Here is a 15,689-nt window from a genome sequence, read left to right as displayed (position 1 = left end):
TCACTGGACCGGGATTAGAGTGGGCGGGACGGCGAGGTGTACAGCTGCATGGACACTGTGTGTGTGTGTGTGGGGTGTGTGTGTGTGTGTGTGTGTCTCTGTGCGTTTGAGACACAGTTGGAGACAGCAGAGGGCTTTTTAAAGTTAGCCTGGCGACACACAGTTGCATGCAAGTATGTGTCGGGGTGTTTATGAAGACACTTGCTTTAAAATGTGTCTGTAAGTGTGTGTGCAGGCAGTGTGAACATGTTCCCCATCACGTGAATCTGAAGTATATGGAGAGAAGTGGGAGCCTGTCTGTGTTTTTATTTTTACACGCGCACACGAATGTCTGATGCAAAAATGTAGGCGAGCGTCTTTAGGATGTGTGTGTGTATCTTTCGTGGTGTGTATGGTGGTGTGTGGATCACATGCCAGTGAGCTGCTCCGTTGGTCAGAGGCTCTTTTCTCCTCGCTGTGGTGACAGAGAGTCTGTTGTGGTCACATCTTGGTCCAATAATAAAGTAGTGATACACACTTTGACATGCAGGCCTAGTTGAGGATGTATTCAAAGCACATATGATGGAATGATATAAGTATTTTTTTTTAAATTCCAAGACACAAGTATTTAAACAATAATCAACAGCCAAATCAAATGTATGTTATCCTTGGAACATCCCTTGTATAAGTGATCACGAGGGATTCTTTGACTCTTTCTTGCTCCAAAAAAAACCCCCAAACAAAAACGAGCATTTGTCATTTTTATAAGTCATAACATTTAACACTTGTTTAATACTTTCCAACATTTCCTTATAGTGAAATAAGGCTAATAACTGTCCAAACAACCTGTTTCACTGGCTGCAGAGTTTGACTGGTTGAGTATGATGTACAGTAAGAGTGACAATAAGATAATAGAGAGATGTAATTTGCAAGGAAAATGTGTGAGAGTGAGAGAGAAACGTGTCTTGGTTTGGTGTTGAACTTAATAGGCAAAATGACCCAGTAATCGCTGGTTTGGGCTATTTCCATAGGTTTGCTTAAGAAATCCTCGCCTCTGAAAACAAAGCAGTGTTATGGCCAGCAGCTTTGCATATGTGGGAAATCCAAAACGGCCGGTTTAGATAGGATGGAGATGGATGGATGCATGAAGCGAAGGGACGTGTTCGAGATAGAGAACTGGAAATAGCCTCAGGACTAAAAAAAATATATTAAGGACGGGAGTGATGCATTTCCTCTGCACTTCTATTTGTGGTTTATAAAACACTTGCTTTAATCCGTAAATGAAAGGTGATAATATTTCCAAGCTGCTTATTACTAGATTGCTATCAGTGTAAATGATGCCTGACTTAATAAAACTTATCAAAGCCTACAGCCCTGAAGGTCAATTACATTTCATTAATATTTATAACAATACCAAGGTGAGTCATCACATAAAGCTGAGTCCAAAGTCAAATCTCCCCATCATGAATATGTATCACAATAAGGTTGCATATATAATCATGTTAATACATTTTTTTGTCATCCTTTTTCTAGACATCTTGGCAGGATGTCACTGAGGGGCTTGGACCCCACCTGTCCATCCACAATAAAGCGTGAGCCCTCAAGCCCGAGCCCAAGCTCTCAGGGGGACGTCAGCCCGGCTCAGCCCAGTCCTGGAAGCTCTTCATCAGACACAAACTCCAGCTATGGGCCCCTGACCAAAGGACACAACCACAGCCTGGACTCACCGGGCCTTTACGGTCACCCAGCGGTGTTGGCCAATAATGTGGGAACAAACAGGTATGTGCACAGTTTATACTGCACCTTAATTAGTGTATCTAACATGTGGGGAAGGGGGAATCATGTTACTACACAAGAAGATTTTCTGATATCTCCCCATTTTCTTTCCAATTTCATTTCTTTTCTCCTATCCAGGAGGTTTGCGGATGGAGAAAGCCAAGTGAAGTGTGAGTTCATGCTGGGCACAGTGGCCAAGCGAGTGTGCCTCGTGTGCGGTGACGTAGCTTCAGGTTACCACTACGGCGTGGCCTCCTGTGAGGCCTGCAAAGCCTTCTTCAAGAGGACCATCCAGGGTAAGAGAAAGACACACACACACAAGCAGAAATGGTCTGGATTCCATACTTAGTAACAGAGTTCTTTTCATGCATGACTGATAATGCCTTCCCGCATCATCTAAACCTGTTTTACAAGCAACATTGAGCATTTGTTTTGGTGTAAACAACCCACAATCAGTTAGTTCACTGCTTCCACCTCCGGCCTCTCAAGGTGCGGAAAGGTTTGAAATAAAGACCTGTTTGCAAACAGCTGATATGTGGTTAAACTTACACCGTGTCGTGTATATAGTAAACATGTTTGAGTTTATGCTTTAAAGCCTCAGATAACATAGTGTGCAGACTTTGTGTGCAGTTGTTTTAGCCCTGAAAGCTGTTAGTCGCAAGGATCAGCGGCAGGCAGTGTGGGTGTTTTAATAAGATTGTCCTGCACTCTGTGGGAGACCTGACATGCCGCATAGTGTCAAGACCTCTTGGAATTGGCTGGGTTCAGAGGGCAAACGGGATGAGAGGATGTCGGATCAAATGGGAAGATCTGATGTCTGGCTCATCAGATACTTCCTGTTTCTGATTGAGGGAGGCAGCTGAGAGCGCCGGCAACTGGCTGAATGCCATCAGACTTAACCTGGACATTTAGCTGTCATGGCTATTACTCTCATAGGTGTTGGGAACGTTTTTTCTTTTCTCTTTTCCAATGCAGCCAAAATGAAGGTGAAAATGTAAAGGTGCATGCTGTTGATTTCCACACATGAAGTTAAGTTTACTCATCATAAGTTCCACTTCGAAGCCTGACAAAACAGTTGTTCAATGTGCTCTGCCGATATGTCGAGAGCTTTGACGAAAAGTAATAAATAATCCCTGATGATGTCATGATGATGTCATTGGAGTCATCTCAGTTTCTGCTTGAAATTAGATTTTGTAACAGAAAGCCAGAGTTGCAAGAAGTGGAGATGTGGAGTTGAAAGATCTGGTCTAATGAAACACTCCTCCAGGTGCATTAGGGGAAGTGTAAGATTGAAGGGGTGAACTAAAAATCAAGCTATTTTGGCCTCTGTCGCTTTGATTTTTCAATTATTTGTTGCGTTTCCTGACTCCTCCAACTTTACCAAGTCAAGACGTTCATACAGGAGCATGCATTAAGAATCTCATTCTGTGACATGGTCAAGTTAAATGTTCCTACCACATAGGAAACTTAAATACCATTATGATAACTTTTTTAAGACTTCAATGAAGAAATAAATGACGTACCACAAATTTTTAAAATTGCTCCAGTTTCTCCATTTACATTAAAACAAAATGACCTGTTGTCTTTCCTTGTCTTTTCCAGGTAACATTGAATACAGCTGCCCTGCCTCCAATGAATGTGAAATCACCAAGAGAAGAAGGAAATCCTGCCAGGCCTGTCGATTTGTGAAATGTCTGGCTGTGGGCATGTTGAGAGAAGGTCAGTTAGACACATAAATTACTCAAAAGACCATGGGTCAATTCTTTGTTTGACTTGCCTTTCTTGTGGGATTGATCAGTTGGGAGCTTTGGCAGAAGTTCAAAACGTCATTGGTTAAGTTGGAGGAAAAAAAAGCACTCAGAGTGAAGAGTCTCACTGTGCTTTTTTTAATCTTGCATTCCTGGAAACAATAGTGTGATTACAGGTTGAGGTTCTCTTAGTTTTCTCACCTGATGGACTGTACTGTAGTTCTGTAAAGTGCAGTGAAACCGAAAACCTTTGGCAGTTAAACTTCAGCCCCTTTGTGTCACTTGTGATGTGTGTGTGTGTGTGTGTGTGTGTGTGTGTGTGTGTGTGTAGTAAACACAGGGCTGAACAATTCATAGTCACGTCTCTGATAGGGAAGAGAGGGCTGTTTATTGTTCCAACGTGTCCATCCCTGCTGAACCAGTGTTCCTCCATAATCTGCTTTTGTCTGTGCATGTGTGTGTGTGTGTGTTTGAGTGCACGTGTTTGAGTGCATGCATGTGTGTGTATGTGTACTGGTGGAGTAAACTGTTGCTTTACAAAAATTCAAATGTAGGGATTTTTTTTTAAAGAAAATATAACTTTTTATGGATGTGGAATATAATGTGAATTGGACTTACCCAGTGTCTACTGTTTTGTGATGGACAATAACATTTAAAAAAAAAAAATTCTGTAAACTAATTATAGACACAGCAGTGGCTTACTACACCCAAATCACCTTAGAATGTATTAACACCCCTCAAACGACTCGTCTCAGTTAAATTAAGGATGACTCATTATAACAACACCTTTTTGAACCAGCTTTCACATTGAAACTGTCCTTATCTTTTCAACACAAAACCCTTAAGAGTGGTGACATAGCCTTTACATAGATGTCTGTGACAGCCGTCAGGTGCTCCTTCAGTGTGACTGTGTGCCTGTCCGATGACATGTTGTAGTCCAGATTTAGAAGTGACTCAAAAAGGAAAACATTAGCGACCTACTACTGTAACGGACAGATGCTGCTAGCTGTGAAGGAGCAAGAGAGGATAATGAGGAGGAGAAAGCAGATCAGTCTTGTCTGTGAGTGTCTGTCGTAGACCGAGGGAACGGTACATGTGAAAAAAGGATTGTACGGGATTTTGTTTCTTGAATAATTATTGATGGAGTAAAAGCGGAGAAATAGCTAGCTTAACAGCTTTTTAGCTTGATAATTAACCACATGAAACCGGTTCATACAGTTCATTCAATAAAGATATTTTTTCACACTTTCTATAATATAGAATGATTTCATGGAGCGGTTTCTTCAGAGATTATAAACGTCCTCCTTTTTCCGACTCCCTCTCAACATCTGAAGTCAGCCCTGTCAAAACAGCCAGCTTACGCTTAATTGTGTGAAGACGCAGATCAGAGATGTTCAAGTTTAACTTGAAAATAAAAGATTGTATGCAATATATTTTTTAAGATCACAAGGCCTTTACACAATTCTGGAGCTCCGAGCGCTCAAGTTTTTTCAACTTTTCAGAAAGGCTCTGTTTTACGTCGCTGGCGCTCTTTTCTGAATGTATGATATTTCCAGTATTTTTACCGCCTACGGATTGTTTCTTGTACCCACATCCTCTTTGCTCAGTGTCTGATCGTGAAATAAATGATTTAAAATAATGAATAATGAACATACAGTAAAAAGTATCGGAGCAGTGTCGATCATACAGCGACCGTTGTCAACAGACTGTTGTCAGCGCACGAACGCTTAATGCAAGCGCGTCCGAGCGCACAGCCAACCTAGCCATAAACGCTAGGCGGACACGGGGCCTTAGTCTAGCTTATTTGAAACAGAGAAAAACATATCCTTACAAGAATAACCAAAACACAGTCCAGTCACTCGAAAGTAAAATCTCACAAATTAAGCTGAATCTGATGCTGATCATTTTGGATGCACTTACTTTTGTTTTGACCTTCAATCTTAGAGACGTAGTTCTCTTGTTGACTTGTTTACAGCTCTTTTTTTTAGCCCCTCCCAGACTTTTTTGTTGCTACATAGCGAAATGGTCACTTTTATAAGTCTAATGTTTTGATAGCCAAGACAATGAAAATAATATCCCAGATGTAATAAACTGGAATGGTCCTTTAAAGCCACCTACTCATCTTCAGATTCACCACTGCATGTAGTTTATTGCTGCTGTGTGTGTTCTCAGTGTGTACGTGAGTTATGTATACATTTAAGGCATCATTACATGCAGATCTGTTGTATATGAGTTTGTTTAAACACATGCCACTGGGAACTCATATTTCTGCACAAACCTCTATGGGCTATGTGCGAGTCTGTGTGCACTTTCTCTAAATTAGCAACTTTTAATAGTGTAGGGGGCATCCACAGCATCCCAGTCCGTCTCTTGACCCTCCTCCTCCTCCTTCTCTATCTACCCCTTTTGCTTTCACTCCCCCCTCGTAAATTCCTCCAGATGCCTTGTGGGATTCCTGGACCTCCGTGAAATGCGAACTGCCCCTCGTAACTCCCGTCGTAAGCACCCTCATAACACTCTTCATCGTGTCTCGTAATGCCCCCTGTTCCCTGGAGAGGCCGCAGTAAAGGCTGAGACAGAGGAGCTGTGAGGTTTAATGGGCAGAGTCAGAGCCTTATTAAACACACAGCTAAAAGACATATAGACCCCAGGCAGGATTTGATTAAGCCCTGTTTAGTGGACGATTCTGCTGTTGCTGTCGCCTCTCAGGACAGTAAACACACGTATGTTTGCAAAATGCGCCGTCCTGGAATTAAATGGATTTATCCTTCTAAGATGTATGATCAGTTGAGCTTTTTTCTTTCTTTCATCACATCCCCCACTTCCTGTTCCTGCCGGCTAAAGTCATTTGGTCTCAGGTGTGATAATCTGTATTCTGAGAAAAGCATCAGAGCCAAACAGAACTGAGGCTGGACTATGTTTCTACGTTTCTCTGCCAACTTTCCAAATCCTGTCATTTGTTGACTGTGCGAATTGGAACGTGAAGCCACAGTAACATCGGGGGCAGCAGCCATGTGTACATTTGGCACAATGTCTGAGTAGCGTGGGATTGTTTATACTGAACACATGCTGGTGGTGGTGGTGGAGGAGGAGGAAAGGGATTGATGCCCAAGAACATGGTAACACAGATCAGTCTGGGATATCAGCGGCTGGATGTTCCTGAACCTGTTGTACTAGCCGTGTTTCGTTTTGGGAACTTGTAAAGCCCCCCCCCCCCCCCCCCCCCCCATGCGAAGATCCGGAGTGGACACTCTGAGAAGAAGGCCGAGTGATAAAAGCTGCAAAAAATAGATCAATGTCTGAGCAGTCTGTGTTTATCGAACGCTGATGGGCTGTGCAGAAGAACAGGGAGGAGGTGTGTCTGTTTTGTTATCCGCCAAAGCTATTCCTGGCCTTCTGGTTGTCAGCACATTCCACTGTGAAGAGTTACACTTAGCTCTGATGTGTGTGTTTGAATAACTGTCGAGCTTTAACACACACACACTCACACACAAACAGAAATATACACATTTAAAATATACTTTTTCCACAAATGTAATGTCTGAAAGCTTTCTGATTTAATCCACAGTTTGCCAAGTTTGTGTTAAATCTGATGACGGGCACCCTGGTCTCTCATCTCACACCTCAATGCAGCACCTGCTAAGTGCCCAGGATTATCCACACTTACTATTTGCCCCTCATGACATCACCAGAGCTTCAGAGGGCACTGAGTTTGCCCACCCAATCTCTGCTCTAATGCCCCACTCATCTTTTTGAGTACAAACTCTTCACTTCTCCCACTAAACCCCCAAAACTGCCAACTCAAATCCTATTCTACAATTCATCTCATCAGTTTTACCTCCGTTACACAAAATGTGATGCTTTTTTGTTTTGTTTGTTTTTTGTTTTAGTACAACACACAGGCTAGCATGAAAAGAGAAACATTAACATATTTTTAGCTTCAGATTACCTTTACAGCCGTTTTCCATTTGACTAATTCAATTGGCTCTATGATGGCACATCGTGGTACGTTTCTTTAACTCACCTACAAGAGGCTCATTGCCCCCGACGAACCCACCAGACTCAGTCACATACACAGGTGCACAGGTGAAAGCATGCAAAAACAAAACAATCCTTATTTGGACATACCAGGAAACCAACATTCAAATACTGCATTCAATGAATCACATAATATCAATATAATCAATAAAATGAAACAGCAAATAACTACTGTATATTACGTATGACAAAGTTGCCTTGAACTTTTTATTTAAATATGTTTTAACCCTGATTGGTTAACCACCTTGTTTTCAATTTAATCCCACATACTTCAACGACGAACAAACATAACATGCCAAACAGAAGATTTTGTGTTTACATAGGACTGCATCACTAAGTGTGAGAGGCTGATGGAATTATAGGCTTATGTGTGGACCTCTAAGGAGCTTTAAATGCAAAAATATACTGTCATACAACATTGGAGCATTATACTTCATAATAGTCTTATGGTAGAGCCTGTTGGCTTATGGCGGGGGGTCAAAGGTCATGTGGGGTCCATCTTTCTCCTATCTCCTCTCACAGTAACTCCTGATGCAGATACTGTAAAAAAAAAAATGCTGTTATTGTGTTGTTACAAATACTTAAAAAAAATGCTAAAACTAAGAACTTTTCCAAACATATAACCCTTCAACACATTTGTCCTGACTGATTAAGTTACATTATATTATTTACTGCTGTGGATGAACATGCATGCTCTCCATAAATATCTGCACAAGTAAGAATAAGTACAGGAGGCAGCAGGCCACCAGGGATGGAGTATCACAGTAAGGTGTCAAGTGGGCAAATAATACCCTCAGAGTGTCTCTTTCAAATGCGAGTGCCGTTATAGAATCAGGGCCACTGTGGTCATTTACACCGTGCAGATCAGGAAACCCAACACCACTACTAAAGACGTCGTGAGTCACGTTCACACTCTCTGGACTCACATTGTCTTTACACATGCACCAGGTGACTGTTCCTTTGCCATGAACATGGATCCAATCAACTTTCCTTACCCAACTACCCCCCCTATACACACAGTCAGAACGGCGACAAGGTCACCACAATGCTCGTTAAGATGAGCAGTTGTCATCGGCTGCTCTAAAATCGCCGGAGTATCGTGTTACAGGAAGCGTGCCGCTGTGTCCCGCTCAGTGTCCTCAGGATCGTTAAGACTTGTGACAGATGATTTGTGAACACCCTGTGAGTGTCTGTCCGGTTCTGATTGAAGCCTCTCTCTGATAACTGATCACCTGATTTAACGGTAGTCAGGCAAAAGTAATCGATTCTTGAAAGAATCTGCACTCTCTCCAAACTCCTCAATTTTTTTCCCCTACAGAAATGTCTATTCAAAAAAATGTGCAAACATTAGTCTCTTTATAGCTGTGGTCATCGTTAATCATTATGAAATATTTAAATGATATAAAACTCATTCGCTCAAATTAATTACATTGTCACCAAAATCCAAACATAAAAAATAAATGAATATTATTGTTTAACCTTTATTTTAACAGGTCTGACAATCCTTAAAGAGAAGAACACTGAGATAGAATGTGAAATAATGACAATGAATAGAAAATAAAACTAAGTGACTGTATTGCCAAATGCATCATTACTTACCTTCGTTTGTGTCTCTTTTCAATTGTATTTGCAATACCATTTAATAATTACTATAAATAAAAACAACTGCACTTTCTGTGCGCATGTGTGTCCAGAACTTATCAAGAAAAGTTTTTTATTTTAGTATGATTGTAACCCAGATGTGTCATTAACGACCTGTGTTTGTGTGTTCGCAGGTGTGCGTTTGGACCGTGTCCGAGGCGGCAGACAGAAGTACAAGAGGAGAATAGATGCTGAGAACAGCACGTACCTGCACCCACAGAATGCCTTGCCCCAGAAAAAAACCTGTAAGTGTAGTAAAACTGAAGTTTACATTAGCTATGATGCATTATGAACACAACTGCAACTGATCAGTTGTCCTGATATAGTATGGATTCCTTTACTTTACATATTTTGCTCTCTGATGTCGGTCTGTCATATCACTTCTTTTTTATAGCTTGTAATTATTAATGACCTGGCATTAATCAACGCTGACTGTAGTTCTTGAAGGGCAAAGATTTAATTAGCTGTAATAGACTCCTGTAGATTGCTGTCCAGAGAATTCTCAAAACTCTCCTTGAGCTAGAAAAAACGGCCCCATTGTGAACGTTGATACAAAAATAACATACAAATTTAGAGTTATCCTGTGGGAGTACATTTTTTTTTAATTTAGCCTAAATTTGATTTTCTTTACCATTTAATGGTAAACTGTCTCTTTTTATTTAAAATTACCAAATTTAGCCTGGGGAAAAAAAAAAAGTGTTATTGGAAATTAAATCTCACTCGGCCAGAAACCATCCGGCAGTGATATTGAATTAATGCTTGAGATCATTTTCATGCATACCCACACCATAGCCAGTATCTCTAACCACTCTGAAATTAGAAAACATTTCTGTTTTTAAACTCTTCTGATAAGTGTTCTCATATATTCTTGTTGACACACCAGGCAGAGCAATCTCAAATATTGACGTGATCACAAACAGTACCATTTAGTGTCAAAACATCACTGCAAAGTGTCTTACATGTTTGCAATAAAATGTTGACTGCTTCATTTTGTTTCACCTGCTGTCGTTGTTCTATTTAACTAGTTTTTCTTATTAGCTCCCTTGATGCTATGTTGACTTCACTTATCAAAATGCACAATCCTACCAGCGCACTGATGCAGCACACGCACATGCTGCTGTAAACACAGAATAGCATAGAACTGAATTTAATAGATTGGCCCCATGGATCAGCCCATTGTAACTGATAACTGATATTTTGAGTAGGTATCAGACTAATATCTGATACCAGGATCTCACTGGTTCACCACTACTGTTTCCTAAACTGAAATTATTTTATTATTTAAAATCTGTTTGTGATTGCCCTGGAAAAATCAAGATGTTTTTAATATTACAAATCGATTTTAACCCTCTCTTCACCTGTCAGTCACTGTTGGCAGTGTGGTGGAAAACAAGGTGGTGTCTCTGCTACTGGTGGCCGAGCCCGAGGGAATCTTTGCCATGCCTGACCCCACCGTGCCCGAGAGCGACATCAAGGCTCTGACCACGCTGTGCGACCTCGCCGACAGAGAGCTGGTGGTCAACATCGGCTGGGCAAAACACATCCCAGGTACGACTCAGACTACCAAAAAAAAAAAAAAAAAAAACAGTCTCAGTAAGTCTGTCAGTCAGTCAGTCAGTCAGTCAGCTGTCTGCTCACACACATTAGCTCACATTAAGTCTCTAATCTGATCACAGGAGGAGATTGTTGTGATCTGTGGGTGCCAAGACACTCGCAGCCTGCCCTGAAGTGAGGGGGCGTGTTGGCATAGTGTGTTATCTGTCTGTCATGCTCTGTGTGTGTGTGTGTGTGTGTGTGTGTGTGTGTGTGTGTGTGTGTGCACTTATACTGCCTTACCCTCGCTGATCAGTGTGTGTTCCGGATATAAAACAGCTGACCATTGTTCTCTTGGAGGTTTTAATTCATTTCCTGGGCTCCGGCTGTCTCTGAATTACTGAAATCCTCCTGATTGGTGGAACAGTTAGCATCTCCTGTGACAGCACAAGGGTGTCAAGAGTTCTTTTTCCCTGTGGATAAGAGGGTGGAAAAGGATAGGAGAGAGGGGAAGAGAGCATTCTGGTAGATTAGGGGGATTTGTTTGCTGGTATTCAGCTGTGTCGGTGGTTGTAATCGTATGCGGTGTCAACAGAGGTTCGCAGATCTGACTCTGACACTTGGGCATTTAAGATTAAGAACACTTACAAATAAAAGACAGCACTTGCACTTACTCAGAATAACTCTCACTTACACTTCAGGCTGTGGGTTTTTGAGACACCCCCCCCCTCCCCCGTCAGGTTGCAACTTACTTTGAATACATAAACCACCTTCTCCTAGATTTACATGTATGCTCAGTGTTTAACAAATATAAAACAGCACTTAAACAAAAATGAAATGACAAAGTATTCAGGCCTACAACTTAAGATTTGTTTCATGCTCTGTTAATAGATTTCTATTGGTCAATTATTCTTCCCTTATTTATCCAAATGTCATTAAATAGTATCGTCCCATACAGTCCTTTTCAATCCCTTGAAGTTGAATTGTGTGAAAGGGACAACAGATGGAAACTAGCACTTCTGCTATAATCTGGCATTTTTACAGCTGTAATTGTTACAGCTGTTCATTAATATGCACTGTCCCTAACAAACAAATAAATAAAAGAGAGAAGTGCCTTGAATTTTTAGTTTAAAAAAAAAAAGATCATTATTGCAAAGTAAGTACATTTGTGTTTTGGACTGAAACATTTGAAAGGTTTGACTTTGGGCTTTTGTAAACCTGGTTTGAGAATCTTGAATGTCGTTACTTTAAATGTTTTAGATTGATCTTTTAAGCCTCAAAACTGTGAAGATTCAGAAGAATATTTTAAGCAGAAAATCAAACAGAATGTGAAGGGGTACACCTGAACAATAAAATGAAAAATAATAAGTACAGCTGATGATTCAGTTCTGAAATGAATCAGTACTGTAGGTAGTGTGCTGTCTCTCTAACACAGCCTGCTTTATCAGCCGTGAGCCACACCCAAAACATTGCCAAGTTAACACCTGGGCTTTTTGTTTATGTCTTGTCCTGGATTGCTTACAAAACAAACAAAGCAGGTGCTTAAGACTGTGAGTGTGTGTGCGTGTGTGCGTGTGTGTGTGTGTCATATCTGCATTTGTCCCTGCATTTCTTTCAAAGTGGGTGACAAGAAGCAACCGTTTGAGTTTGTGTTGGCTTTTGATGGCCCTCATCAGCATTCCCATTGTTCTGTTACAAAAGGATGAAGAACATCACCCTTAACCCCCCCCCCCCTCTTCTTCAAACCCCCGGGCTGTTGCTGTCTGCCTCTTTACTCCTGTTGTCTTTACTGTCTGTCAGCGTATGAGACAGACGCAGTACTACTGATGTGTCATGTGTGTATTTGTAGCCCTTTGCCAGTGGAGGGTTAAACTGGGAGAGCGGAGCATCAGTGAGAGAAGACTTTTACACAGCAGATACCATCCTGAGGGGGAAGAGACACAGGAGGGGCATGTATTCATCCAACTGTCAAACTCATTTGGCTTTAAGATTGAGCTGTCCCAGAAACACATCAAAAAAATCCAAAACAGAAAAAAAAGATGCTTTTCACATGGTGTGATTTTTATTGATTATAAAAAAAGGAGTTAACCAGAGACGAGGGACGTAGGGGTGCCTACAATCAGGCACAGTTAAAACAATCATTTTATAAAACTGTTTAACCTGTTTTATTGGCTATAAGATGTAGCACACAGATATTAGTGATCACTTTTTTGTCTTTTTACTCCAGTAGTCGGTAACTTGTTTATAATACTTCCTGCAGAGTACTACAACTCACAGCAGGTTGGAGCTTTTCCATCATTGTGCACACATTGAGGTGTTTCTAAGCAATCAAAGAAGTCTGACCATCCTTTCAGACTGAGCAGCATAACTAGATGTTACTCTGAAATCTGGAATTTCAGTTGATTCATCTTTTAATAACTTTGAAACAACTTCTGAGGGAGAGAGAGAGAGAGCATACACATACGAGCGAGAGTGAGGGAGTGTGCCATTAACTGACAGGTGGACAGACGAGAGACAAAACCTTATTGATCATCTGTTCTGATGTAACTCAATTTACCAGTAAAGTGTGTGACGAACGCTGCAGACTGGAGTCTGTTAACAGACTAATGCAGTGTACATACTGTCTGCATGTCTGCTTCTCACCCACCCTGCTCTGTTATAGACTATAACCTGGACATAAGACACATATCTGTGACGTGTGAGGGTTGTTCTCTAAAATGTTCTAAACTCTTCATGAACTGCAGTTAATACTCTTAAGTATTAATAATCCAAAACATTGAAATGAACTAATAAAATCTGAATTTGCACGGCAGAGTGACATCATCATATAGAAAGACTTCTCTCAGCACCTCAAACTAATGCTGACTTCCAACGTCCCTGTACTTATCAAAACTGTATCAGCAGCAGGAAGATGTAACTTTGTTTTCATCTTAAGATTCAAACATTGGTCAGAAGAGTATTTTTGAAGGTTGTTGAAATGATTTTAGCCTGACCTTTTAGCCTGGCAACACAAGTTAGTCTAGTGTCTCTCACTTCATTTCAGATCAAGATGGAAACCAATGTAATCAACGCAAAGCATGACTTAGTGTTTGGCTTCTAGGCTAGGCAGCTCGTTATAGTCTTCAGTTAAACTACTGTCCAGTTTTCTTAACTGATGTGATCATGGATTCAGATCGTTCATCATTAGCAGCAGCCATCTTGGTCTGAACACCTCAACAAGCTCAAACCCACCCCATAGTAGATAAACAGCCACCACCATTGGCCTGGCTTGGATGGATATTTTTATGGGAGGTGGAGCAGACGCATTGGATCTCCATCCATCAAACCATTATCTATACAGCTTATCCTATTTTGGGTCGCAGCATGGCTTGAGCCAATCCCAGCTGTCTTTGGGCGAGATGCTGGGTACACCCTGGACTGGTCGCCACAGTCAATCACAATAAGACATCAACTGGTAACACCTTTACATTTACTGCAATAAACATTTTCTTTTTTGGAAATGTTGGTTAATGTTAATTCAAAATTATCCTATCAAATTGAATAACTTTCATTGGGAGAAGGTTTGATTTGTCCAGAGAGAGAAGCAGAGAGATGGGCAGAAAGGCAGATAAACAGAGTACGGATAAAGACAGTAGTGAGTTGAGAAGAAATGACAGAGATCTTGAGGCAGAGGACAAATAAAAAGAAGGGACAATGGCAGGATTGAAGGAGCAGGTTGAGGAGGTAAAAGGGACCAGACGGCTCATCCAACTGGAGGCAGAGACAAAAAGGTAGATGGAAAAAGACAAAAACGGAAACAACAGATATTAAAAGAGAGGAAAAAAAGGAAAGAAGACTGCTCCCTCCCAGAAGCGTAATGGCCATGTCACATCAGCTCTGGGTGAGTGGCAGTCCACACAGCCTCCAACGCTGCAAGGACCAGGGTCTTGGGCAAATTGGCCTGGGCCATCTGAGTGCATTGCCCAGGGGGAGGTGAGTGTTGGGGGGCTACTGTCCTGGCTGCCCCCCCCCCACCTCTCCTCTGTGTCTGCTCTTATCAGGCACAGCGACAGTGATGTGGGCTGAAGTCTGAAGGCCAGACTGGCAGATGAGCTGGCTAAAGACCAACTGCCCTCTTTGCTTTTGGCCTTTTTGAGTCGTTGCTGCGAGTTGGCTGTCAAATATGTGTGTGTGCGTGTGTGAGAGCGACTGTGGTGTGACTGGCCGTGTGTTGTTGTGGATATGATACAACTAACTCTGGCACGACCATTCTTCTTTTCCTCAAAGCCCTCGGTGCCCTTCACATTAGAAGACAAAATACCATTTGTCCCTTTTACAACGCGGTCCTTTCTCTTCACTGAAGCTCCTATTTGTTCTTAAAATCTATCAATACACGGTCTGATATTTCATCACACACTCACACAGGTCCCCGTCCCTGATCGATGATCCGGTGCTAGAATAAAGATCCCTATCGACCAATGAAAATGTGCACAGACAGCCTTTTCCAATCAGTCAGGGAGTGATCGTGGGGAAAAGGGGCGCCACTGATGTCCCCGTGGTGATTGTAAAGAGCAATGGATCCTGATAACAATCACTGATGGTGTCGAAAATACATTCCCCAACGCTCCATAAAATCATCTGTTTAATTACAGTAAACGTGTGCGTGCGTGAGTGTGTGTGTATGCAGCTTTATGCCGAGGTCGTGAGCAGATTTAATCACGCTCCTGTGGGGTGTAATTGTCAATCAAAGTGGGCGTGTCCAACAGAGAGTAATTAAATTCACCACCTACTCCCTCCCTCTGTCCTTTCTTATGTCCTTCGCAAGTGTGATCATATCATGAAGAAATCATGCTTCTTAAGGCAAATCATCAGCTGTATTATTGTACTTTATGCAAATCATTGGCAACATGTGGACCGTCAACCAGTGTTTCAAAAGGTTGGAGGTCTTGGCTGAAACATCCAGACTTTCAGTTCAAGTTAGGGTCAGTCTTGGGG

General features: G+C 41.6%; 1 protein-coding gene across 2 annotated transcripts in view; it reads left to right on the top strand.

Moving 5' to 3' along the window:
* The window catches only part of LOC132985096 (estrogen-related receptor gamma-like), a 32,939-nt gene that overhangs the window by 13,916 nt on the left and 3,334 nt on the right, over positions 1 to 15,689 (top strand). For both annotated transcript variants that reach the window (XM_061052269.1, XM_061052268.1), the window contains exons 2-6: positions 1,513 to 1,758; positions 1,894 to 2,051; positions 3,358 to 3,474; positions 9,317 to 9,427; positions 10,548 to 10,730. In XM_061052269.1, the coding sequence (XP_060908252.1) occupies positions 1,526 to 1,758; positions 1,894 to 2,051; positions 3,358 to 3,474; positions 9,317 to 9,427; positions 10,548 to 10,730 (802 nt within the window). In that variant the 5' untranslated portion in view covers positions 1,513 to 1,525. The remainder of the gene's footprint in view (positions 1 to 1,512; positions 1,759 to 1,893; positions 2,052 to 3,357; positions 3,475 to 9,316; positions 9,428 to 10,547; positions 10,731 to 15,689) is intronic.

Source organism: Labrus mixtus, chromosome 12 (assembly GCF_963584025.1).
Source record: "Labrus mixtus chromosome 12, fLabMix1.1, whole genome shotgun sequence".
NCBI lineage: Eukaryota > Metazoa > Chordata > Actinopteri > Labriformes > Labridae > Labrus > Labrus mixtus.
Note: the sequence above shows the minus strand (reverse complement) of the source record. Positions and strands in the feature narration are given on the sequence as shown.